Source organism: Nematocida major, assembly GCF_021653875.1.
Source record: "Nematocida major strain JUm2507 chromosome Unknown 2360, whole genome shotgun sequence".
Classification (NCBI taxonomy): domain Eukaryota; kingdom Fungi; phylum Microsporidia; genus Nematocida; species Nematocida major.
Window position 1 is genome coordinate 1 of NW_025952951.1, and position 25,004 is coordinate 25,004.

The 25,004-nt window shown below is 42.0% G+C and overlaps 11 protein-coding genes across 11 annotated transcripts; all 11 read left to right on the forward strand.

The window, feature by feature from the left end:
- Positions 1 to 2,181, forward strand: NEMAJ01_1010 (uncharacterized protein; the record flags this gene model as incomplete). The annotated part of the gene is made up of 1 exon (XM_047914848.1): positions 1 to 2,181. The coding sequence occupies one exon, from the start codon at positions 1 to 3 to the stop codon at positions 2,179 to 2,181; it is 2,181 nt and encodes a 726-aa protein (XP_047770805.1).
- Positions 2,182 to 2,399: 218 nt separating this feature from the next.
- Positions 2,400 to 4,544, forward strand: NEMAJ01_1011 (uncharacterized protein; the record flags this gene model as incomplete). The annotated part of the gene is made up of 1 exon (XM_047914849.1): positions 2,400 to 4,544. The coding sequence occupies one exon, from the start codon at positions 2,400 to 2,402 to the stop codon at positions 4,542 to 4,544; it is 2,145 nt and encodes a 714-aa protein (XP_047770806.1).
- A 793-nt stretch (positions 4,545 to 5,337) lies between these two features.
- Positions 5,338 to 7,524, forward strand: NEMAJ01_1012 (uncharacterized protein; the record flags this gene model as incomplete). Its single annotated transcript, XM_047914850.1, has 1 exon — positions 5,338 to 7,524. One exon carries the CDS (start codon positions 5,338 to 5,340, stop codon positions 7,522 to 7,524), a length of 2,187 nt encoding a protein of 728 aa, XP_047770807.1.
- Positions 7,525 to 7,769: 245 nt separating this feature from the next.
- Positions 7,770 to 9,935, forward strand: NEMAJ01_1013 (uncharacterized protein; the record flags this gene model as incomplete). Its single annotated transcript, XM_047914851.1, has 1 exon — positions 7,770 to 9,935. The coding sequence occupies one exon, from the start codon at positions 7,770 to 7,772 to the stop codon at positions 9,933 to 9,935; it is 2,166 nt and encodes a 721-aa protein (XP_047770808.1).
- Positions 9,936 to 10,357: 422 nt separating this feature from the next.
- NEMAJ01_1014 (uncharacterized protein) lies at positions 10,358 to 12,505 on the forward strand (the record flags this gene model as incomplete). The annotated part of the gene is made up of 1 exon (XM_047914852.1): positions 10,358 to 12,505. The coding sequence occupies one exon, from the start codon at positions 10,358 to 10,360 to the stop codon at positions 12,503 to 12,505; it is 2,148 nt and encodes a 715-aa protein (XP_047770809.1).
- Positions 12,506 to 12,863: 358 nt separating this feature from the next.
- On the forward strand, positions 12,864 to 14,672 carry NEMAJ01_1015 (uncharacterized protein; the record flags this gene model as incomplete). The annotated part of the gene is made up of 1 exon (XM_047914853.1): positions 12,864 to 14,672. The coding sequence occupies one exon, from the start codon at positions 12,864 to 12,866 to the stop codon at positions 14,670 to 14,672; it is 1,809 nt and encodes a 602-aa protein (XP_047770810.1).
- A 10-nt stretch (positions 14,673 to 14,682) lies between these two features.
- On the forward strand, positions 14,683 to 15,054 carry NEMAJ01_1016 (uncharacterized protein; the record flags this gene model as incomplete). The annotated part of the gene is made up of 1 exon (XM_047914854.1): positions 14,683 to 15,054. One exon carries the CDS (start codon positions 14,683 to 14,685, stop codon positions 15,052 to 15,054), a length of 372 nt encoding a protein of 123 aa, XP_047770811.1.
- A 307-nt stretch (positions 15,055 to 15,361) lies between these two features.
- NEMAJ01_1017 (uncharacterized protein) lies at positions 15,362 to 17,512 on the forward strand (the record flags this gene model as incomplete). Its single annotated transcript, XM_047914855.1, has 1 exon — positions 15,362 to 17,512. The coding sequence occupies one exon, from the start codon at positions 15,362 to 15,364 to the stop codon at positions 17,510 to 17,512; it is 2,151 nt and encodes a 716-aa protein (XP_047770812.1).
- Positions 17,513 to 17,955: 443 nt separating this feature from the next.
- NEMAJ01_1018 (uncharacterized protein) lies at positions 17,956 to 20,115 on the forward strand (the record flags this gene model as incomplete). Its single annotated transcript, XM_047914856.1, has 1 exon — positions 17,956 to 20,115. The coding sequence occupies one exon, from the start codon at positions 17,956 to 17,958 to the stop codon at positions 20,113 to 20,115; it is 2,160 nt and encodes a 719-aa protein (XP_047770813.1).
- Positions 20,116 to 20,388: 273 nt separating this feature from the next.
- On the forward strand, positions 20,389 to 22,563 carry NEMAJ01_1019 (uncharacterized protein; the record flags this gene model as incomplete). Its single annotated transcript, XM_047914857.1, has 1 exon — positions 20,389 to 22,563. The coding sequence occupies one exon, from the start codon at positions 20,389 to 20,391 to the stop codon at positions 22,561 to 22,563; it is 2,175 nt and encodes a 724-aa protein (XP_047770814.1).
- Positions 22,564 to 22,798: 235 nt separating this feature from the next.
- NEMAJ01_1020 (uncharacterized protein) lies at positions 22,799 to 24,970 on the forward strand (the record flags this gene model as incomplete). The annotated part of the gene is made up of 1 exon (XM_047914858.1): positions 22,799 to 24,970. One exon carries the CDS (start codon positions 22,799 to 22,801, stop codon positions 24,968 to 24,970), a length of 2,172 nt encoding a protein of 723 aa, XP_047770815.1.
- Positions 24,971 to 25,004: the final 34 nt, after the last annotated feature.

A 25,004-nucleotide genomic window follows, 5' to 3' on the forward strand; every position in this document is an offset into this window, starting at 1 on the left:
ATGGAAGGCCAGCACATTGACTTGGATATAGGCGCACTGAAGCACAAGCTAGTGCTAGATACGGAGACTCCCGAAATAAAAAACTTGACAAACGCAGTCTTTTATGCACTATCTTCCCGCATAAAAAGCTCCCTCAAGAACATCCCAGAGGAAAAGCGTGCTAATACGAATGCGCTAGTGGACACTTTCCTGAAGGAAAACCTCAAAAGAACGTTCAGCACGATAATTAATACACAGTGTGCAGTAAGTCCTGAAACAGTAAAAATCCTCACGAAAGAAGCCACAGCCGAAGTCTCTTCCGAACTTTCACGAGAACTCTCCACTCTAAGCAAAGAAATAGACGCTTTTGCTCTACAGCAGGAGATCACATACCAGCGCATAGAGATGCAAACTGTCAAAAAAAAGATCGAACTGTATAAGCACTGCAAGGAAGCCCAGCAATACATTGTCTCCTGCTGTGAGAAAGTACTCCAGAGCAAAGAAATAAAAAAATTCGACAAGTCCAGGCTCGAACTTGCCCTCGCCCAGGATAAATCCTGCCTGGAAGACTTCACTCAGAGCTTAGATATCCTCCTGATGAAAGAAGAAGAAGACATATCTATTCTGGAAGAAAGTGTAGAGAAAAAAAAAGAAATGCGTTCTGAAGAAAATATTTTAGATTTAGAAAAGTACGCTTTAGATCGGATAGTTGAGAAGTTTAGAGCGCATCTTTCCAATGACAGGCTAAGACCTAACGTGTATTTTTACCTGAAAGAATTGACGGATGAAAACAGCAAGTATATACGAGAAGAGAAGATCGAGGCTTTGGAGAAGCACAGTATAAATAGCAAGGCTGTTTTCTCTGCTAGCAGAATGGCTGAGAAGCTAAGAATAGAAGAAAAGGAGCGCATAAGCATGGGAAAGTTTATGATTCAGTGTGGGCAGGAGATGGTTGAGCAGGTTCATGTCTTGGTAGAGTTCGGGCATGCGTATTTCACAGATGTACTCAACCGGAGTTCGACTTTTGAGCTTGTGAGTCTATTACGGACTGTTAAAATGAATGTGAAAAATTTGCAAGAACCTGAAAAAACGGAACTGAAAGAGTTTTTGATGGTTCTGGAGGACTTCGATTACGGAATAAACTGGATTCGGGACAGCTCCTTCATAGATCTACAAAGAATTAAGGACACCTTGAAAATAGACCATCTACTGGAGAAGCTGTCAGATGCTCGCGTGAGAAACAAATTTGCGCGCTTTAACGATGGTTTTAGGAAAATACTGGAGAAATTTCCGAATGGGGAAACAAAATCCGGTTATGATAAGGCTTTTTATGCCCTGAGAAGCCATCCACGCACAAAACACGAAACGGCAAAGCAGATGCATGACAACGCCATGGAGGCAGAAGAGCATCTTACACGGCTGCGGGGAGTTGATGAAGGAACAACCCGAAAAGACTGTGATCTTAGGGTTGCGGCGTATGAAAAATTTGCAAGGGAAACGGAAATGCCTGATTTTTCAGGTGCTATCGAGAACATACCGCCTGAAAGCCTGGAAGATGGAGTTACTCCGCGTGAGATTAAAGCCATGCTCTCAAATATGAACATACTCCATGACATATGCACTGAAGAGCTGGAAGATGAAGCCAGAACAGATTCTGAGAAAGAAGTTTTGAGGAAAAGTCTACCAGAAATTGAAGAAAAGATACAGGTTCTTAACCAGAAACTTCGTTCATTCAACAAGGAGCTAAGCGAAGAAGAAGCCCAAAAGAACGAGTGTCTCCGTTACGCTTATCTGACAAAGTATAAGAATGAGTGTCTTAAGCGCATATTCACAGTCACAAAGAACGTAGAGGCTGAAATGGTCCCACTGGCTAAGGAAGTTATGAAGGAAATTGAAGAGACCCCGAATAGCCCAGAATTTAACGAAAAAGTGGAAAAAATGCTTGAAGAAATAATTGAAAAGGAGCCTCATCGTCTGCTGACTCCGGAGTTTATCGTTGAAAACGAATACTTTTGGGAAGAACTGCCAAAGACGGTAGATCAGCTCGATAGAGAGATAGCTGAAGCTTTGGGGGGAAGTTCGGGCGAGGGAACGGGTGGAAAATCCAAGTACCACTTTACGCTTCAAAATTCGATCCTCGCACTTTTTTTCGTCTTTATGATTCTGTCTCTGGGGCTGGTATGCAATTCGGAATTTGCGTGAGAAAAATAAAAAATAAGCCCATTTACTATTCTGTGTCTATAAAGTACTGCGCTGCTGACATCTGCCATTTATTACACGACGTGTAGTAAGTCCTGCCAGATAATGTATGCTGTGCAGAAAATAGTGCCAAATATTTTATTTTTCAGAGGCTGTGGGATAACTGATATTTTCGAGAATTGATATTTCAAAGTATAAATACTCAGAAAAAAATAAAAAGCATGAAAAAGATTCAGCACATTGGCATAAAATCAAAGCAACTGAGACACCTACTATTCCTAGATGCAGTAGAGTCCGAAGCAAAAGGCCCAACAAACACAGTCCTAAACGCAATCTCCCCCCACATAAAAAACTCCCTCAATGACATCCCAGAGGAAAAGCGCTCGGAAGTCAATGCAGAAGTAGATACTTTCCTGCAGAAAAACCTAAAGCCGATATTCAGCACAATAGCAAAAAAGTACTGTGTAGTAAGCCCTAAACTAGTTGAAATTTTCACGAAAGAAGCCACGGCAGAGGTTCCCTCCGAACTCGCCCACGGAATCCCCGTCATACGCACAAAAATAATAGAGCCTTATGGATTAAGACAGGAAGTTACATACGAGGACTTCTCTACGCAAAGCCTAAAGAAAAATATCGAACTGACTAAGGCATACAGGGAAACACAGAGACTGGCTATTTTCCACAGCGCAAAAGCAATTCAGAGCAAAGGAATTACAAAGTTCAACAAGACCCAGCTCAAAACTTATCTTTCTGAGGATAAAAATAATCTGACAAGACTCAATTCAGTTTTAAATGACCTTCTGAAGGAGAAAGAAGAAAAAGAAGAAAAAGAAAAAGAAAAGTGTGCTGAAGAAAACAGCTTGGATTTAAAAAAGTACACTTTAGATCGGATAATAGAGAAGGCCAAAGGATATTACTCCAGCGACGAGTTCAATCAGAGTCTGTACTTTGCCCTGAAGGAAATAGTGAAAGAAAACGGAAAAAACATAACCACACCCAAGCTGCAGTTTATGCTGGCTTACAAGAATTCTCCTTCCGCTGAGAGAGTGGAAGCAGCAGAAAAGAACTGTGTATACAGGAAAATGTCCTTGGTTGAGTTTTATGAGAACGTGCATGGTCCTTTGGGGGATGTAATAGACGATTTCTATGCGAATTTTAGAAGTATAATCAGCCTGGACGCAGGTTCTAAGCTTACACATATGCAATGGAAGGCTAGATCCGACATAAAAGAAGATTTTGAAGAATCTGAAAAGGCGGAAATAGAAGAGTTTTTGGATGCTATGGAGGAGTTTGACGACAAGATGAACATTATTGTCTATACCTTCTTTGCAAACCTATACAGAATCCATGATGGCTTCAGAATGGCTGATTCTCCGTCAAATATGCTTAGTGCATGGTCGAGGGAAGAGTTTGAGTTTTTTACTAAGGATTTTAAGAAAATGATGGTTAGATTTCCAACTATAGAAACAAATTCAGGTTTCGGCAAGGCTTTTCATGCCCTGATGAGCTGCGCATATAAAAAGAACGAAAGGGCAAGACAGCTGCACAGGAACGCTATGAGGGCAGAAGAATGTCTTGCATTGCTTCGAACGAGTGAAGCAGCAGGAAAGGCTGGGGAGGACTATGAATTCAGGATTTGTGAATATGAAAAATTTGCAGAGGAAAATCCAGTGCCCGAGTTTTCAGGTTCTATCGAAGATATACCGTCTGAAGTCCTGGAAGATGGGGTCACTCCGCGCGAAATCCAAACCACAATCCTATCGCTGAAGATGTTCCATGACATGTACACTGAGCAGCTAAAAGATGAAGCCAAAACAGACTCTGAGAGAGTAGAATTGAAAAAAAGTCTATCAGAAACTGAAGAAAAGATACGGGTTCTTGAAGAGAGAATTCGTTCATTTGCGGATTTAAGCGAGGAAGAAGCCAAAAAGGAAGAGTGTCTTCGTTACGCTTATCTGATGAAGTACAAAATCGAGTGTTTGAAGCATATAGACGTGCTTAAGAAGGAAGCTGAGGCTGAGATGGTCCCACTGGCTAAGAAAGTCATGAAAGAGATTGAAGAAACCCCGAATAGCCCAGAGTTTAACAGAGAAGCAAAAAAAATGCTTGTGAAAGTTCTTAAAAACGAGCCGCATCGCCTTATGACTCCGAGGTTTTTCGTGAGGAATAAACACTTTGCGGAGGAACTGCCAAAGCTGCTGGCTCGGCTTGATGAAAAGATAGTCAAAACTTTAGGAGGAAGTTCGAGCAGAGGAACGGATGAAGGATCCTCGCGCAGAGCTATACTTCGAAACACATTTATTGGGGCTTTCTTAATCACTGTGCTTGGGTCTCTGAAAGCGATATTCAATTCGAAAACTGCATGAGAAAAATAAAAATAAGCTCATTTATTATACAGTGCATATTAAGTGCCTATTATCGCGTATGTAGTAAGTCCTGACAGATAGTGCACGCAGTGCAGTAAGTCTTGCCAATTGTTACACGACGTGTAGTAATTCCTGCCATTTAACACCCGCTGTGCAGAAAATAGTGCCAAATATTTGCCCTGCTTCCCATATATTGGATGATAAATAATATTTCCTGAGAATTGATATGAACTAGTTAGATTTATTTATTGAACAATTTCCTACGCACACAGCTGTTTTTAACATGCAATGGCGCTTTTTGGGACTCTTTGCGAAAAGAAAAAAGAAAAACGGAAAGACAGTTCCAAGTTGCTTATTCTCTTCGCTCTTCATCCGCTCCTTTCACCTGTCTGTTCCGCAACTTCCTATGCAGCCTGTTGTATGCTGAAAGCATAGTTGCTCGTAATTGTTATTGCTTAATTCGGGTTAGTTAAGGACTCTTCCTGTATTACAACTCTTAACGTTATATTCTTCTTATATTTTTGCATTTTAAATTGAACTTGCTCGCGTATTTATGCTTTGAGCGAGCACTAATGATCTCAATTTCTTCGCATCCACATCAGAAATGTTTTATCGTGATCTCGCCGTCTCCGATCATGTGGGAATTCCAATAGTTCGCCACAAGGGGATATATTAAATACATAAATATTTAATCACTTCGAGAAATAGTGAAGAGTACACTTTCATTTAACACGTCTACTTTTGTAACTAATCATGTTTTAAAAGTATAAATAGAAAGTAAAATTCAAAAAGCATGAAAAAAAACAGACACATCAACTTAGATGTGGATACACTGAAGCACGAGCTACAGCAAGAGACAGCAACCCCTAAAGCAACAGACTCACCCGTAGTCTTTGCAGTGCTTTCTTCCCGCATAAAAAACTCCCTCGAGGACGTCCCAGAGGAAAAGCGTGCTGAAGTCAGTGCGCTAGTGGACGCTTTCCTGCAGGAAAACCTTAAAAACACATTCAGCACGATAATTAATACACAGTGTGCAGCAATTCCTGAAACAATCAAAATACTCACGAAAGAAGCCGCATACGAAGACTCTCCCGAACTCTCACGAGAACTCTTCAATCTAAGCAGAGAAATACGCGCTTTCATTAGACAGCAGGAGATCGAATACAGAAACTTCTCTATGCAAACTGTCAGAAAAAAGATCAAACTGTATAATTACTGCAAGGAAGCCCAGCAATACACCATTTCCCGCTGCACGGAGATACTCCAGAACAAAACAATAGAAAAATTCGACAAGACCAAGCTCGAACGTGCCCTTGCCCAGGAAGCTGAAGCATTAGAAGTCTTCGATCAGGGCTTAAACAGACTCCTGAAGAAAGAGGAAGAAGACATATCTGCTCTAGAAAAGGCTATGGAGAAACAGGATATATTGTGTGCTGAAGAAAATATTTTAGATTTAGAAAAGTACGCTTTAGATCGGATAGTTGAGAAGTTTAGAGCGTACTGTTCTAATGACAGGCTAAGACCTAACGTATATTTTTACCTGAAAGAATTAACGGATGAAAACAGCAAGTATATACAATCAGACCAGATAGAGTTTTTGGAGAAGTACAGGCTAAATAGCAAGTCTATTTTCTCTGTTAGAGGGATGGCTAAGTATCTATGCGCAGTAGAACCGAAGTGCTTAAGTGTGGGAGAGACCATGTTTGAGTGTGCGAAGAAAATGAATGATATGGCTCAGCGTTTGCTACAGTTTGCGCGTATACAATTTGCAGATGCAATATTCCAGAATTCAGTCAGTGCGGCTATGAGTATATTCCGGACTGCTAAAATGAAGATGAAAGAAGACTTGCAAGAACCTGAAAAAACAGAAATGGAAGAGTTTTTGAAGGTTCTGGTGGAATTATATCGCGGGATAGACTCGATTCGGACCACAGCCTTCAAAGAACTGAACATGATCGAGGACACCTTGAAAATAGACCATATACTGGAGATACTGTCAGATACTCGCGTGAGAAACAAATTTGCGCGCTTTAACGATGATTTTAGGAAAATACTGGATAAATTTCCAAATGGGGAGATAAAATCAGGTTATGAAAAGGCTTTTTATGCTCTGAAAAACCATCCACGCACAAAACACGAAACGGCAAAGCAGATGCACGACAACGCCATGGAGGCAGAAGAGCATCTTACACGGCTGCGGGGAGTTGATGAAGGAACAACCATGAAAGACTGTGATCTTAGGGTTGCAGCGTATGAAAAATTTGCACGGGAAACGGAAATACCTGATTCGGGTTATTCAGGTGCTATCGAGAACATGCCGCCTGAAAGCCTGGAAGATGGAGTTACTCCGCGTGAGGTCAAAGCCATGCTCTCAAATATGAACATACTCCATGACATATGCACTGAAGAGCTGGAAGATGAGACCAAGTCTGAGTCTGAGAAAGTAGAATTGAAGAAAAGTCTATCGGAAACTGAAGAAAAGATACGGATTCTTAACCAGAAACTTCGTTCATTTGCATGTTTAAGCGAGGAAATAGTTCAAGAAAACGAGTGTCTCCGTTACGCTTATCTGTATAAGTATAAGAATGAGTGTCTTAAGCACATATTCACACTCCAGAAGGAGGCAGAGGAGGAAATGGTCACACTGGCTAGGGAAGTTATGCGGAAAATTGAAGAGACCCCGAATAACCCAGAATTTAACGAAAAAGTGGAACAAATGCTTGAAGAAATCATTGAGGAAGAGCCCCACTGTCTGTTGATTCCGGAGTTTATCGTTGAAAACGAATACTTTTGGGAGGAACTGCCAAAGATGGTAGATCAGCTTGACAAGAAGATAGCTGAAACTTTGGGGGAAAGTTCGGGCGAGAGATCGGGTGTAAAACGCAAGTACCACCTTACGCTTCAAAATTCGATCTTTATGCTTTTCTTCATATTTATGCTCCTGTCGCTGGGCCTGGTATGCAATTCGGAATTTGCGTGAGAAAAATAAAAATAAGCTCATTTATTGCACAGCGTACATTAAGTGCCCATTATCGCGTGTGCAGTAAATCTTGCCAGATAGTGCACGCTGTGCAGAAAGTCCTGCCACTTAATATGCATTCTGCAGAAAATAGTGCCAAATATTTATTTATTTTCCATATATTAGATGATAAATGATGTTTTCCTAAATAATATTTCCTGAGATTTGATATTTAAAAGTATAAATACACAGAAAAAATAAAAAACATGGAAAACAATCAGCACATTAAGATAGATATAGGCCAACTAAGACGCATGTTATTCTTATATGTAACAAGGCCTGAAGCAAGTGGCCCAACAAACACAGTCATAGAAGAAGCACTGTCTTCCCTCGTAAAAAAGTCCCTCAAATATATCCCAGAGAAAAAGCATACCAAAATTGAAGCATTAGTAGACACTTTTCTGAAGGAAAATCTCAAAAGAACGTTCAGCACATTCAGCGAAGCAGCTAGAGAGCACTGTGTAGTAAAACCAGAAGATCTAGAGATCCTCGTGAAGGAGCTTACAGCAGAAGCTCCCACCAAACAGTCAGACTCAAGTGCAGGAGCAGTTTATACTTTAAAGCGGGAATCCACATACGAAGACTACTTCAATGCTCACAGGGAAAAGATAGAAGTGTGTAAGACGCATATAAAGGCCCAGAAACTAGTTAACATTCACTGCGAGAAAATATTCCAGAGCAAAGGAATAAAAAAAATTGACGAGATCAAGCCCCAGCTCGAACTTGCGCTTGAAAAGGACAAAGCCCGTCTGAAAGGATTCACTAAGACGCTGGAAAACCTTCTGAAGGAAGAAAAAACTCTAATTTCTCTGGATATTCATGCGAAGAAAAAAGAAATCCGTACTGGGGAAACTATTTCAGATGTGGAAAAGTACACGTTAGATCGGATAGTTGAGAAAGTTAGAGCGCATCTTTCTAATAATCAGCACAAACAGAGCATATACTTTGGCCTAGAGGAAGTAATTCGATTCAGAAAAAGGATGACCGGGAGTGACCGGATGTTTATGGAGGAGAGTTGCCTGATATATGGTGAGAATGGGTTCTTTGATAAGAAAAGGCTTGAAACAGAGAGAGAAGCCAGGTATAGGACGATGAGCTTAGCTGACTTTTACGAGGAGATGAATGGTCCTGTTGAGAATACGTCAGATAAATTCTTCAAGTATATTAAGGGCCTGATCGACATGAATGCAGCTTCTGTGATTATGGAAATGGCGTACAAGATTAAGTCCAAAGCAGAAACAGTGCAGGGACCTGAAAGGGAGGAAATAGAGAAGATTATGCAGGAGATGATGGAGTTTATGTACATGATAAACATTATCCACTTGGCACTCTTTTCAGACTTATACTGGATTCACAACTCCTTCCAAGTGAAGGATTCTCTGGAGAACGGATTTAGTGCATGGATGAAGGGGAACTTCAGGTTCTTTCCGGATAAATTCAAAAAAATAGTGGCTGGATTTCCTAATGTGGAAATAAATTCAGGTATTGGGAAGGAATATCATGCTCTGATAAGCTACGCAGGCAAATATAACGAAAGAGCAAGGTGGATCCACAGGAACGCTATGAAGGCAGAAGAATATCTTGCATTTCTTCGGGTGAATGATGCGGGCGAGCCAAGGATGGAGTGGACTTCCAGGATTCTTGAATATGACAAGTTTTCAACGAAAAGTTTTGTGCCTGAATGTTCAGGTTCGATCGAAAAAACATCGCCTGAAAGCTTGGAATATGAGGTCACTCCGCGGGAAGTCAAAGGCATGATCTTATCGCAGAACTTATTCCGGGATATGTACATTGAAGAGTTAGGAGATAAAGCCAAAACAGAGTCTGAGAGAGTAGAATTGAAGAAAAGTCTATCGAAAACCGAGAAAACGATACAGCTTCTTAACAAGAAACTGCTTTCATTTGGGAAGCTAAGCAAGGAAGAAGCCCAAAAGAAGGAGGAGTGTCTCCGTTATGCGTGTCTGCAGAAGTACAAATATGAATGTATGAAACGGATAGAGATGCTTAAGAAGGAAGCTGAGGCTGAAATAACCCGGCGGGCTAAGGATATTATGGAGAAGATTGAAGAAATCCCGAATAACCCGAAGCTTGTTGAAAAAGCAAAAAAATTGCTTGAGAAAACTCTTGAGAATGAGCCCCACCGTCTTATGACCCCGGAGTTTTTCCTGGAGGCTGTGCCCTTTTTGGATGAACTGCCGGATCTGATGAATAAGCTCGATGAAGAGATAGTCAAGGCCTTGAAGGAAACCTCTGATGAAGGAACTGATGGAAAACGCCAGCAGTATATTACGCTTCAAAATTCTATCTTTATGCTCTTCTTCATCCTTACGCTTCTGTCGCTGGGACTGCTGTACAACTCGGGAACTGTGTGAGAAAAATAAAAAATACTGGCATTTACTGTTCTGGGTGGAGAAAGTACTATTTATTGTGCAGTGCAAAGTATGTGCTATTTAGTGCATACTGTGTGGAAATACCAATTGTTTTTGTCTGCTATTTTTATGTACTGTATAGGAAGTATTGCGCTGTTTTTGTCTGCTATTTTTATGCACTGTATAGGAAGTATTGCGCTGTTTTTGTCTGCTATTTTTATGCACTGTATAGGAAGTATTGCGCTGTTTTTGTCTGCTATTTTTATGCACTGTATAGGAAGTGACAATCAATATATATGTGCAAAAATTCTGGCATTTTCTGCATAATATATAAAAAATGGCAGCAAATCATTATCACTGCTTTTTAGACACTAAGCAATAGATGATATTTTCAAAGTACAAATACTCAAAACTTTTTAAAAAGCATGTACATTTGCTTAAACATAGGTAGGCTGAAAAAAAGGCTATTAGAAGACACAGCAAACATTAAAACAACGGACTCAGCAAGCCTAGTCCTAAAAGCACTTTCCTCCCGCATAAAAACCTCCCTCGAAAACATCCCAGAGGAAAAGCGTACTAAAATTGAGGCAATCGTAGACACTTTCCTGCAGGAATTTCTAACCCGAATATTAGCTAAAATAGCCAACAATCACTGTATAGTAAGTCCTGAGACACTGGACATCCTCACGAAAGAAGCCATAGCAGAAGTTCCCTCCGAACTCTTGCACGGATTCCCCACCTTAAGCACGCTCGAAGGATATGACACTTTCAAGCAGAGAGTCGTATACGAGAACTTCTTTATGCACGCTCTCAATAAAAAGATCGAACTGTATAAATACTACAAGAAAGTCCAGCAGTATATCATCGCCTGCAGCACTGCAATGCTTCAGAGAAAAGAGATGGATACAGCCAGAAAGTGCAGCGTCGAGCCCCTCCTCTGCCAAGATAGCAACAAATTAAAACGCATTACTGCGACGTTAAATGACCTCCTGAAGGAAGAAGAATTCAGGACTGCTTTAGGAAAGACTATGAAGAAAGAAAAAATGTGTACTGACGAAAGTATTTTAAATATGGAAAAGTACACTTTAGATCGGATAGTTGAAAAATTTAAAGCGTATTTCTGCAGTGGGGAGTATAGTCGGAGTCTATGCTTTGGCCTGAAAAAACTAACGGAAAACAACGGAAAGTATGCATCCGGCCAGGCACACTTTATACAGGGCTTTGAAGTGCATAATAAGGATGTTTTTTCTGACGATAAAATATCCGCAGAAGAAAAGGAGCGTATATACGGGGAAATGTGCATAGTTGGTTTTTATGAGAGCGTATCTGGGCTGATTCGGGTTGTAATAGACCGCGAATTCGGGGAATTTCTAACTCTAATCGGGCTGTCTTCTGCCTGTGCGATTATAGAGACATGTCAGGAGGTTGACTCCCACATACAAACTTTGCAAGAACCTGAAAAGTCGGAAATGGAAAGGTATTTGAAGGATTTGGAGGGGTTTCGCAAGCACATTCAGGCTGTTCATAACACATTTTTTGCAAACCTATACAGAATTCACGACTTCTTCCAAATGGTTGATTCCCCGTCAAATACTGTTAGCGGGTGGGGGAGAGAAACATTTGCATTTTTTAACGTTAATTTTAAAAAAACAGTGGATAGATTTCCCAATGTGGAAACAAATTCAGGTTTTGGGAAGGCTTTCCATGCCCTGATGAGCCATGCAGACGCAAAAAACAAAAGGGCCCGGCAGATGCACAGAAACGCTATGAAGGCAGAAGAATGCCTTGCAAGAATGAATGAGCTTGATGAAGGCACATCCAGGGAGGACAGGGACCGCAGGGTGGATGAATACAAAAAGTTTGCAAGGGAAAATCCAGTGCCTGGTTTTTCAGGTTCTATCGAGGGTATTCCGCCTGAATCCCTGGAATATGGGGTTACTCCGCGCGAAATCAAAGCCATGCTTTCAGCTATGAAGATATCCCTGGGTGTATACACTGAGCAGCTAAAAGATGGGTCCACAACAGAGTCTGAGAAAGTAGAGTTGAAAAAAAGTCTATCGGAAACTGAAGAAAAGATACGGGTTCTTGAAGAGAAACTGTTTTCATTTGCGGATTTGAGCGAGGAAGAAGCCCAAAGGGAGGACTGTCTCCGCTACGCGTATCTGATGAACTATAAAATCGAGTGTCTTAAGCATATAGACGTGCTTAAGAAGGAAGCTGAGGCTGAACTGGTCCCACTGGCTAAGGAAGTCATGAGAGAGATTGAAGAAATCCCAAATACCCCAAAATTTAACAAAAAAGTGGAAAAAATGCTTGAGACAATTCTTAAAAAGGAGCCTCACCGTCTGCTGACTCCGGAGTTTATCATCAAAAACGAATACTTTTTGAAGGAATTGCCAGAAGTAATGGCTCAGCTCAATAAAGAGATAGCCGAGGTTTTGAAGGAAACTCCGGGCGAAGAAGCGGGCGGAAAACAGAAGCACCAGCTTACGCTTCAAGCTTCAATCTTCATACTTTTTGCTATCTTTGTGCTTCTGTCGGTGGGGCTGGTGTGCAATTCGGAGGCTGCGTGAGAAAAATAAAAATAAGCCCATTTACTGTTCTGTATGTAGAAAGCACTGTTCGTTGGCTGTCTGCTATTTATTGTGCGGTGCATAGAAAGTGAACATTGTTTTCAGTGTGTACAAAGTACTGCAGTGCCATTGCTTCTCTGCTGTTTATTGTGCAGTGTGTATAAAGTGCTGCACTGCTGTCATCTGCTAATTATTGCACAGTGTCATTCTGTGCTATTTATTACGCCATGCGCAATAAGCTCTGCCATTTAATATACAGTGCATAAAATAGCAGCAAATATTTAATTTTGCTTTTTACGTACTCTGCGTTGATTAACTAGCAGCTAAAGTATAAATAGACCCCGAATAACCAGAAGAAATGGAAAAAAACCGACACATCGCCTTAGACAATAGCAAGATAAAGTGCAATCTATTACTAGACGCAGCAAACACCAAAACAACAGACTCAAAAGACACAGTCCTAAAAGCACTCTCCTCCCGCATAAAAGACTCCCTCAGAAACATCCCAGAGGAAAAGCGTGCTGAAGTTGAGGCATCCGTGGACACTTTCCTGCAGGAGAGACTAGAAAGCACATTCAATACGATAATTGGTGCACACAGCACGATATGTTCCGACATGGTTAAAATTTTCACGAAAGAAGCAGCAGCCGAACTCCCCTCCGAATTCTCACATGAACTCTCTATCCTAAGCACAGAAATAGACGTTTTCATTCTACAGCAGGAAATCCTGTACGAGAAATACGTCCAGAAAGCTCTCACTGCAAGAATAGGCGCAGAAGCCCTTTTAAAGGACGCCCACGGAGTGATTCTCTCCTGCTGTGAGAAAGTACTCCAGAGCAAAGAAATAAAAAAATTCAGAAAGTCCAGGCTCGAACTCGCCCTCTCCAAAGACAGAGATAAACTGGAAAAACTCACTGCGACTTTAGACGCCCTCCTGAAGAAAAAAGAAGAAGGCAGAATCACTCTAGAAAAGACTGTGGAGAAAAAAGAAAAAATGTGTAGTAGAAAAGATGCCCTGGACACTTTTAGCTCTTTCACTGTAGAAAGAATGATTTTTGAGCGGGTATTTGAGAAGATTCAGAGATTTTTCTCTAAAGAGGCGCATAGTCCCAGCGCGTATGCTTCCCTGAGGAAAATAATGGAGGAAAGGAGGAAGTTCTTGTTTTCGGATCTCGTGGGGATTTTACAAGAGCATACCCCGAATAACCCGAAAGTCTCTGCTACGGAAGTCTCTGAGAAAATAAAAGCAACGGAGCAGGAGCATCTGAGTGGGGGAAATGGCAGGTCTGCAAGTGCGAAAACCCTGGAGAAAGAGGCCAAGAGGGCAATGGAGGATGCGTATGAGCACTTTGCGGGCATAGAACTTGCAGACTCGGTTTTTGAAGTCGCGTGCCTGATCGAGGATGCTGAAAAGGAGGTGAAAAAATTGCATGGACCTGAAAAAACGGGAATGAAAAATTTTATCGGCAACTTGCAGGAGTTTGTTTCTCGGGTAAAAGTGCTTCAGAAGTCCTCCTTCGGGACTCTGCACAAAATCATCGACGAGTTCAGCGCGGACTTTTCGCTGCAGAAGTTGCTGGGGAAGTCTGAGTGTGCGGAACTTGCACTTTTCAACGACTCTCTTGAAAAAATACTGGCTAAATTTCCAAATGAGGAAATAAATTCAGGTTTTGATAAAAGTTTTCTGCGCCTGGTAAACTTCTTCGGCGCAAAAAGCGAAGCAGCAACGCGGGTGCACGACAATGCAATGGAAGCAGAAAACTGTCTTGTGACTCTGTGTGGGATCAAAAGAGGCGAGACCTTACGCGACCGGAACCACAGAATTTTAACGTATGAAAAATTTGCAAAAAAAACGGCCTTACCTGACTTTTCAGGTTCTATCGAAGGTATATCGCTCGAAAGCCTGGAAGATGGGATCTCTCCGCACGAGGTCGAGCATATTCTTTCAGAGCTTAGAATGGACATGGATTTATACGCTAAAGAGCTAGAAGAGGCCAAATCAGACTCCGAGAGACAGCATTTGGAAGAACATCTGTCGAAAGTCAAGGAAATGCTGCCCCTTCTTAGCCAGAAACTTCGGTCTTTTAAGGGGTTAAGCAAAGAAAAAGTGCTGAAAATCGAGTGTTTCCGTTACGCTTACCTGATGAAGTACCAGAGAGAGCCTTAAGCACGCTGAGATGCTCAGGGAGGAACTTGAGGCGGGAATAGGCCCACTAGCCTTCCAGTTTGTGAGGGATTTTGAAGAAACCCCGAATAACCCGAAGCTCGTGGAAAAAGTGGAAAAAATGCTTAGAAGGATCGTTGAGAAAGAGCCACAGCGTTTTTTGACTCCGGAGTTTATCATCGAAAATGAACACTTTTTGGAGGAATTGCCTAAAGTCGTAGATCAGCTCGATAAAAGAATAGCTGAGGCTTTCGGGGGAAGATCAGGCGAGAGAGCGGGTGGAAGACGCGGGCGCATTAGTAGAATTCAAAGAGCGATATTTGGGGGTCTATCCGTGTTTATGCTTGCGTCTCTGGGGCTAATATGCACTTCGGAAACTCTATGAGAAAAATAAAAACAATGCGGTTTATTGCATAGCGCATAGAAAATAAGTTGCACCGGCTGCCTGCCATTTAGTGTGCGCTGTGTGGAAAGTGCTGGGCATCTCTTATCTGGCATTTGGTGCGCAGTGCGTAAAAAGCAGTGCTCTGCTGTTGCCTGTTGTTTACTGCACACGGTGTACAAACCCTGTTATTTAATATAGAGCGCGCAAAAAACAACAACAAATATTAAATTTTATTTTTTGCTTACTGTATACAAATCAACAACTGCCCTAAGTATAAATATAAATAGAGCCCGAATAACCCGAAGCCATGAAAACTCGCCGACATATAAGCCTAGATCATAAAAAGATGAAAGAATGGTTGGTATCCGCATGTAGAGAGCAAGCAGACACAACAGAAACACTCCTAAACGCAGTTTCCTCGCGCCTAAAGAACTCCCTCAGGAACATCTCCAGGAAAAGGCACGCTGAAATTGAAGCATTGATAGAAACTTCCCTGCAGGAAAGACTAGAACCCGTATTCCGCAAGATAGTTAGCACACACTGTGTAATAAGCCCAGAAGATCTGGAAATCCTCACGAAAGAAGCAGCAGCCAAATTCCCCTCCCAATTCGCACACAAACTCTCCAGTCTTAGCACAGAAATAGACGCTTTTACTCTCAACCAGAGGATTCTATACGAGAAGTACGCCCTGCAGGCTCAGACGGTAGCAATGCGAGTCTTCGGTCTTTTGAAGGAAGCGCTCGAATTGATTCTTTCCCAGTGCACGAAAGCACATCGGAAGAAAAAAATCAAAAATCCAGGGCTCGAACCCGCCTTCTTCAAAGATAGCTCCATATTACAGGATATATCCACGTTCTCAGCCGGAAGAAAGGAAAGCAGTCTTATGCTGGGAGGGGCTGTGGAGAAGAAGGGAGAAATGCGCACTCGGAAGAACATTTCTGATTTGGAAGGGCCTGTTTTGGAGGGAGTGCTTGAGATGATTCGAAGCGGCTGCTCTAATGGTAGAAGCAGGTCCAGTCTATATTTTTACCTGAAAGAAATAACGGAAAATAACGGAAAGAGCATAGATATAGAGAAGATAGACTTTTTGCGAAAGCACACCCCGAATAACCCGGAGCGTATTTTTTCTGTTGGGGAATTCGCTGAGAGAATAAAAACAGCAGAAAATGAGTGCTTGAGGGAGGGAAGACGACTGTCTGACAGGGCGAAAGAAGTGGAAGAAAAGGCCAGGGAGATAGTATATAGTATGCGGGAGCACTTTGAACACATACTAACTCAGAGACTGGTCTCTGAAATTATGCAGTTGGTTTCGGACGCTGAAAAGGAGGCGGGAAAATTGCAGGGTCCTGAAAAAACGGAAATGGAAAAAATGGCGGGGTACCTGAAAAGTCTTGTTCTTCGGGTAGAACTGTTTCTGAATTCCTCCGGGAATCTTTTGAATGAAGTTTCCAGGTGCTTTAACGCGGACTATTTGCACATGAAGCTGTCGGGTAGGGCTGTGGCAAGAAAGTTTGCGCGTTTTAACGGGGCTTTTGAAAAAATACGGGATAAATTTCCAAATGCGGAAACAAATTTAGGTTTTGCCGCGGCTTTGCAGAACCTGATAGACCATCAAAACGCAATATGCGAGAAGACAGAGCAAATACACGGCAATGCGAAGGAGGCAGAGAACTGTCTTATGATGCTGGCCCAGCTCATAGAAGGCGAGACTTTGGAAGCCCGGGATCTCAGGGTTTCAACGTATGAAAAATTTGCAGACGCAACTAAATTTACAGAATTTTCAGGTTCTATCAAAGATATAACGTCTAACCGCCTGGAAGATGGAGTTACCCCGCGTGAAATCAGAGTTATGCTTTCATCTCTGAAAATATACGAGAAGACATACACCAGGCAACTAAAAGCCGAATATATGCCCAAGACAGACGCTGAGAGATTGCGGCTGGAAGAAAGTCTATCGGAAATTGAAGAAAATGTACAGTTTCTTGAACAGAAACTTTCTTTATTCGGGGATTTGAGCGAGGAACAGGCCCAAAAGGAGGAGTGTCTTCGCTACGCATATCTGCATACGTATAAGAGCAGCTGCTTGTCGCATATGGATCTTCTTCGGGAGAAGCTACAGGCTGAGATGGTCCTACTGTCCTTAGAAGTTATGGAGAAAATCAAGGAAACCCCGAATAACCCAGAGCTTATTGAAAAGGTGAAAAACAGGCTTGAGGATGCCCTTAAAAATGAGCCACTGAGTCTGCTAACTGCGGAGTTTGCCGTTGAAAATGAATACTTTTGGGAGGAATTGGCAAATGTGGTAGATCAGCTCGATAAAGAGATAGCCGAAGTTCTGAAGAAAGGCTCAGATGAAGGAACTCGGAGCTGGGTTGCGCTTCAAAGCTCGATCTTTGGGCTTTTCTTCGTCTTTATGCTTCTTTCTCTGGGGCTAATGTACAACTCGGGAACTGCTTGAAAAATAAAAATAAAGCCATTTAATGCTGAGTGCGCAGTAAGTACTTTGCGTTGCTTCTCTGCTATTTATTAGACAGCGTGCATTATGCGCTATTTATTGTGCAGGGTGTACAGAGAAATAGCATGGCTTGTGCGCTATTTACTGCACGGCGTGTAGAAAGTTCTGCATTCGTTTTTCGGGCACTTACTGCACGGTGGATAGAAGGTAGAAGCATGGCCGGTGTGCTATTTACTGCACCGTGCGCAACAACTAATGCCAACTAATGTGCAGTGCGCATCAAATAGTGCACGGTTGCCGTCTGCGAATTCTTACACGCTCGCGCAAAATTCTGTAATTTAATATAGAATGCATAAAAACAACAGAAAATCGCCATATTTACTTTTTATACACTATGCAACAAATCATAATTTCAAAGTATAAATACTCAAAACTTTTTACAACGCATGGAAGAAGATAACCAACACATTAGATTGGAACTAGACACGTTGAAGCACAAGCTACAGGAAAGTGCAGCAGACCTAGATGCAGACGACTCGATACAAGTGGTCTTAACCGCACTTTCCTTCCACATAAAGAAATCCCTCAAGAAAGTCCCCAGAAAAAAGCGTACTGAAGTTAAAGCATTAGTGGACGCTTTTCTGCAGGAAAATATACCCCCGATCTTCAGCAGAATAGCCCAAGCACACTGTGCAATAAGCACAGAAGAACTGGAAATCATCGCAAAAGAAGTCATAGCAGAGCTTCCCTCCGAACTCTCGCAAGAACTCTCCGTCTTATGCGACGAAATAGACGCGTTCACTATCAACCAGAGGATTCTATTCGAGCAATACGTCCAGAGGATTCTCTCCAAAATGAGAAAAATACTTACACTTTTAGAAGGAATCTACGATATGGCTGTTTTCCACGGCAGGGAAATAAACAAGAAAGAAGCAATGGAGAAGTTCGAGAACCACATGTTCAGCCCGTGGAATACCAAAGAAGTAACTAATTTAATACAGTTCAAGCGGACTCTATGGGGTCTTTTTGCCTGGCAGAAGAAAAGCCAATTCTCTCTATATAGTACTGTGGAGGAAAAAGAAAAAATGCGTAGTACAGAAATCATTTTAAATGTGGAAGAATATATTTCAGAATCTATTCTTGAGAGAATTAAAGCGTACTTCTGCGATGTCGATTATAATCCTAGCATATACTTTTACCTGAGAAAAATAGTGGAAGAAAACAACGGCGAGTATATAACCCCAGAGGATGTGGAGTTCTTGCAGGACGACTACAAGGAAAACATCAAGAAAAAGTGCTCTATTGAGAAAGTACGGAAGAAGATAGAATCTGCTGAAGCAGAGTGTTTATCTGAGGGAGAGCAAAGGTTTGAACGTGCGGAGAGGATGAAGGACGAGCTTGAAAGGACATTTCAGGAGGCACACGAGCATCTTGAAGGTGTACTGACGTGTGATTTAGTCCCGAGGGTCGAAAGACTGCTTGTGGACGTGGAAAAGAAGGTGAAAAATTTGCAAGAACCTGAAAAAACGGAAATGGAAGAGTTCAGGGATGGGCTGAAGGGGGTTATCTCTCAGATAAAACAGCTTCAGGAGTCTTCCCTCGAGATTTTAGACGAATTTGCCGAAAGTCTGAACGTGGATTCCTTTCTGGAGGAGCTGTCTGGTCCGTCGGTGAGAAAAAAGCTAGAGTATTTTAGCGAATCTTTTGAAAGAATTCAGGCGAAATTTCCAAATGCAGAAATACATTTGGGCTACAGAAAAAGTTTGCAGAACCTGATAAGGTGCCTAGTGAAAGAAAACATCCAAAAAAACAAGATAAGCATCGAGATAAAGATAGCAAAAAGATGTTTGGAGTGGATGAAGGAAGAAAATGGCAGCGAGACCAGTGAAGCCCACAACCTCAGGGTTTCGGCGTATAAAAAATTTGAAGAAGAAAATCCGTTACCTGATTTTCCAGAGCATATGAAGGATATCTCGTACGAAGGCTTGTTAGCTGGAGCCATCCCCCTGGAAATCAAGTATATACTTCCAGATATAAAAGATAAAGTGAGGGTCTTAAGTGGTGATACAGCGCCTATTATTCCAGACTTGCAAGAAATGCTACTGGAATTTGAGAGGCACATACGGAATCTCAAACTAAGGCTGGCCTTTTTTGCGACTTCAACCGAAGAACAGGCGCAGAGGGAGGAATGTCTTCGTTACTTGTACCTGAAGAAGTTCATAGAGGATAGTTCTGGGCGCATAGACGTGCTTGAAAAGAGCGTTGATTCGGAACTGGTCTCCCTGGCCTGGGAAGTTATGAGAGAAATTGAAGAAATCCCGAATAACCCGTTCAATGAAAAAGTGGAAAAAATGTTCGAGGAAATAGTTCAGAGGGAGCCGCAGCGTCTGCTAACTGTTGAGTTTATGGTAAAAGATGAACAGTTTTGGGAGGAATTGCCAAAAGTGATAAGCCAGCTCGACAAAGAGATAGCTGAAGTTCTGAAGAAAGACTCGGGTGGAACAGGAAGGCGCATGAGTATGCTCCAGAAGATCCTTTTCAACTGTCTATCCGTCACTATGATTGTAACTCTGGGGATGGCGGCGTACAATTCGGGAACTGCCTAAAAATAAAAATAAGACTATTTTTTATGTACTGTATGGAAAGTATTGGGCTGCTGCTGTCTGTGTTTATTGCACACTGCATATAAAGTATTGTGTTGCTGCCTGCTAATTAATATGCTGTGCATATTAAGTGCCATTTATTGCACACGCGCACAAAATTCTGGCTTTTAGTGGGCAAAGCACAGAAAATAGCAGAAAAAATTATCACTACTTTTTATACACTAAGCAATAGATGATATTTTCAAAGTATAAATACTGAAAGCATTTTTAAAAAGCATGGAAGATAACCAACACATTAGATTAGATCTAGACGAACTGAAGCACAGCCTACTGCAAGAGCTGGAAAACGTCAAAACAGGATATTCGATAGACAGAGTCCTAGCAGCCCTCTCCTCCCGCGTAAAAACCTCCCTCAAAGATATCCCAGAGGAAAAGCGTACTAAAATCAACGAGTTAGTATACACATTCCTGGAGAATTCTCTCAAAAAAACATTCGGGATAATAGCTAAAACACACGGCGTACTAACTCCTGGCGTAGTTGAAATCCTCACGAAAGAATCCACAGCAGAATCCCCCTGCCCACTCACACAAGAACTCTCCATCCTACACAAAGAAATAGAGAGTTTCATTCTAGAGCAGGAACTGGAGTGCGAAGGCTATGTCTATAGAGTTATCTCTAAGAAGAGAGAAATGCTTTCTCACCTACAGAGACTCCACAGCACCATCATCTCCTACTGCACGGAAGTCCTCCAGAATAAAACAATAAAAAAATTCGACAACTCCGGGCTCGAACTCGCCCTCTCCAAAGAAGCAGCCAAAGTAGAAGAAGCCAAGCAGGCTCTAGAGAGTCTTTCAGCTGAAAAGGAGGAAAACGGCCTCTCTCTGTACAACGTCATGATGAAAAAAGAAGAAATGCGCAGGGTATATCTTGTTTTGTATTGGGACATATACGCTTTAAAAAGAGTAGATGATAAGTTCAAAATGTATGCCTATAATAGCACGCACATTTCTAACGTATACTTCTACATGAAAAAAATAGCGGAAGAAAAGAAGGGAAAGCATATATCCCCAGAGGAAGTGGATTTTTTAGACTCTGGCTGGGCACATAGCGACAAGATGTGCTCTATTGAGGAAGCACGGGAGAAGATAAAATCTGCTGAGAAAGAGTGTTTTAGTGAGGGAAAGCGCATGTTTGAGCGTGCAGAGAAGATGTGGAATGGAGCTGATAAGGTGATAAAGAATGTGCGCGAGTATCTCGAGAGTATATTCGCCCAGGGCCCAGTGTATGAGCTTATGAAGATAGTTGAGATCGCTGAAGAGAAGGTGAAAAATTTGCAAGAACCTGAAAAAACGGAAATGAAAAAATTCAGGGATGAGCTGGAGGAGTTTATCTCCCAGGCAAAATTGCTTCAGGGCTCTCCCATAGAGGTTTTAGGCGAAGTTTCCAAAAGTCTGAGCGCGGATTCTTTACTGGAGACGCTGTCTAGTCCGTCTATACGAAAAAAGCTAGCACATTTTAACAAATCTTTTGAGAAAATTCAGGTTAAGTTTCCAAATTCAGATGCGTACTTTAGCTACAGAAAAGCTGTGCAGAACCTGACAGGCTTTTTAAACAGAAGCAGGCGTGGGTACAAAGAGCACTTAATGAAGGCAGAGAAATCTCTTGCATTGTTGCAGGAAGTTGGTAGGGGCGAGACCACGGATGCCCGGTATATCAGGGTTTCTGAGTATGAAAAATTTGCAGAGGAAAATCCAGCACCTGATTTTTCAGGTTCTATCGAAGACATATCGTCTGAGACTCTGGAAAGTGGAGTCACTCCGCGTGAGATAGAAGCTATGCTTTCATCCCTGAGAGCAGTCCAGAAAGCATGCATAAAAGAGCTAGGCGATAAAGGCAGAACAGAGATTGAGAAAATAGGGCTGAAGAAAAGTCTATCGGAAATTAAAGAAGAGATACAGGTTCTTGAACAGAAACTTCTTCCACTTGCAAACTTAAGCGAGGAACAGGCCAAAAAGGGGGAGTGTATTCGATACGCGTATCTGACAAAGTACAAAAGCGAGACTCTTAAGCAGATGGCCGTGCTTGAGGAGAGTCTTGAGACTGAAATTGTCCCACTGGCTTCGGAGATTGTGAAGAAAATTGAGAAAATCCCGAACAACCCAGAATTTAATAAAAAAGTGAAAGAAATGCTTGAGAAAACAGCGGAGAAGGAGCCAAATTCTGTTTTGAATACGAAATCCATCCTGGAAAGTGAACACTTGTGGGCGAAGCTGCCACGTGTGATAGTTCAGCTCGATAAGAAGATAGCTGAAACTTTGGGGGGAAGTTCGAGTGAGAGAACTCGTAGAAAACTCCATTATTCTCTTACGCTTCAAAATTCGATCTTTGCGCTTTTCTTCGTCTTTATGCTCCTGTCTCTGGGGCTGGTGTGCAGTTCAGAATTTGCATAGAAAAATAAAAATAGTGCCAGTTATTACACAGTGTGTAGAAAGTAGTATGCGGTGCTTCTCTTCTATTTGCTGTGCAGTGCAGACTATGTGTTATTTGTTGCGTGGGGTGTAGTAAGTTCTGCCTCTTAGCACACGCTGTGCAATAAGTAGCGCCAGACACCCAATTTTACTTCCCATCGACAGTGCAATAAATCATATTTTCAAAGTATAAATACTGAGAGCATTTTTAAAAAGCATGGAAGAGACCCAGCACATTAACATCGATCTAGACGAACTGAAGCACGAGCTACAGACAAACGCAGCAGACTCACAAGACACAGTCCTAGCAGCACTCTCCTCCCGCATAAAGGACTCCCTCGGAAACATCCCAGAGGAAAAGCGCACTGAAGTTGAGGCATTGGTGGACACTTTCCTGCAGAAAGAATTACTCCCGGTACTCAGCACAATAGTTAGTACACACTGTGCACTAACTCCTGAAGTAGTGGAGATCCTCACGAAAGAAGCGATAGCAGAACTCCCCTCTGAGCTCACGCATAAACTCTACAAATTAAGCGATGAAATGCTCGCTTTTAATTACAAACAGGAATTCGCATACGAGAGCTATGTCTATACAGTTCTCTCTAAAAAGACAGATCTATTCCAGCTATTACGCAACATCCGTAGAACGGTTGTTGTATACTGTACGGGAATACTTCGGAGCAAATCAATGAAAAAAGCGAGAACTTCCCAGTTCGAAAGCGCTCTCTCCAAAGAAAAAGCCAAACTAGAAGATCTCATTCAGGCTCTAAGAAGGGCTTCAGATGAAAAAGAAGAAATCGACCTTTCTCTATCTGTTAATATAATAGCAGATGGTATAACGAAAGAAAAAATGCGTATTGCAAACCCTACTTTAGACTGGAATGCATACGCTTTACAAAAAGTAGCTGAAAAAGTCAAAATGCACGCTCTTAACAGCAAGAAGAACCCTAGCACGTACTTTCTCATGAGAGAAGTAGCAGAAGAAAAGACGGGGCGATATATATCTACAGAGGATGTGGAGGCTTTTCAAACGCACTGGATATACAGCAACGAGGTGTGCTCTATTCAGGAAGTAGCCGAGAAGATAAAGTCTGCCGAGAAAGAGTGTTTGGCTGAGGGAAAGAAAAGACTTGACGCTGCAAAAGCGATGAAGAATGTGGTTGAGAAGATGATAGTGGATGCGCGTGAGTATATCAGCAGCGTATTCAGAGAAGGCCCAGCACCTGAATCTATGAAGATGCTTGAGATCGTTGAAAAAAAGGCGAAAAAGTTGCAAGAACCTGAAAAAACGGAAATAAAAGAGGTCAGGAGTGCGGCGGTGGATCTTTTCATCCAGATAAGATCAGCTCGAAGATCTTTCCTAGAGGCTTTGGATGAAATTTCCAAAGGCCTGGATATGGATTCTTTAGAGGAGGCGCTGTCTAGTCTGTCTATAAGCAAAAATCTAGCAGATTTTAACGAATCCTTTGAAAAAATTCAGGCTAAATTTCCAAATGCGGAAGCACACTTTAACTACAGAAAAGCTTTGCAGAACCTGATAGCCCGAACAAACCGATGCACGGATATATACAACGAGCACTACCTGGCGACAAAGAAACAGCTTGAATTTCTGCAGGAAGTTGGTAGGGACGAGACCCCGGAAGCCCGGGATATCAGGGTTTCTGAGTATGAAAAATTTGCAGAGGAAAATCCAGCACCTGATTTTTCAGGTTCTATCGAAGACATATCGTCTGAGACTCTGGAAAATGGAGCCACTCCGCGTGAGATAGAAGCTATGCTTTCATCCCTGAGAGTGAGGCAGGGAGAGTGCCTAGCAGAGATAGCAGATGAAGCTAAAACAGAGGCTGAAAAATTAATCTTGAAGGTAATTCTATTGGAGATTAAAAGAAAGATACGGGTTCTTGAACCGAGACTTCTTTCACTTGCAAACTTAAGCGAAGAACAAGCCAAAAACGGGGAGTGTATTCGATACGCGTATCTGACAAAGTACAAAAGCGAGACTTTTGAGCACATGGCCGTGTTTACAAGGACTGAAAAGGCTGAAGTGGTCCCACTGGCTTCGGAGATTGTGAAGGAAATTGAGAAAATCCCGAATAACCCAGAGTTTAGCAGACAAGTGAAAGAAATGCTTGATGAAATCATTGAGAAAGAGCCAGAGAGTCTTCTGAGTCCGGAGGTTATCATCAAAAATGAACACTTTTTGGAGAAGTTAGAAAGTGTGTTACCTCAGCTCGATAAAGAAATAGTCAAAGCTTTGGGGGGAAGTTCGGGTGAGAGAACGGGTGTAAAACGCAAGTATCACCTTACGCTTCAAAATTCGATCCTTGCGCTTTTCTTCGTCTTTATGCTCCTGTCTCTGGGCCTGGTATGCAATTCGGAATTTTCATAGGAAAATAAAAATAAGCACATTTACTGTGTAGTGT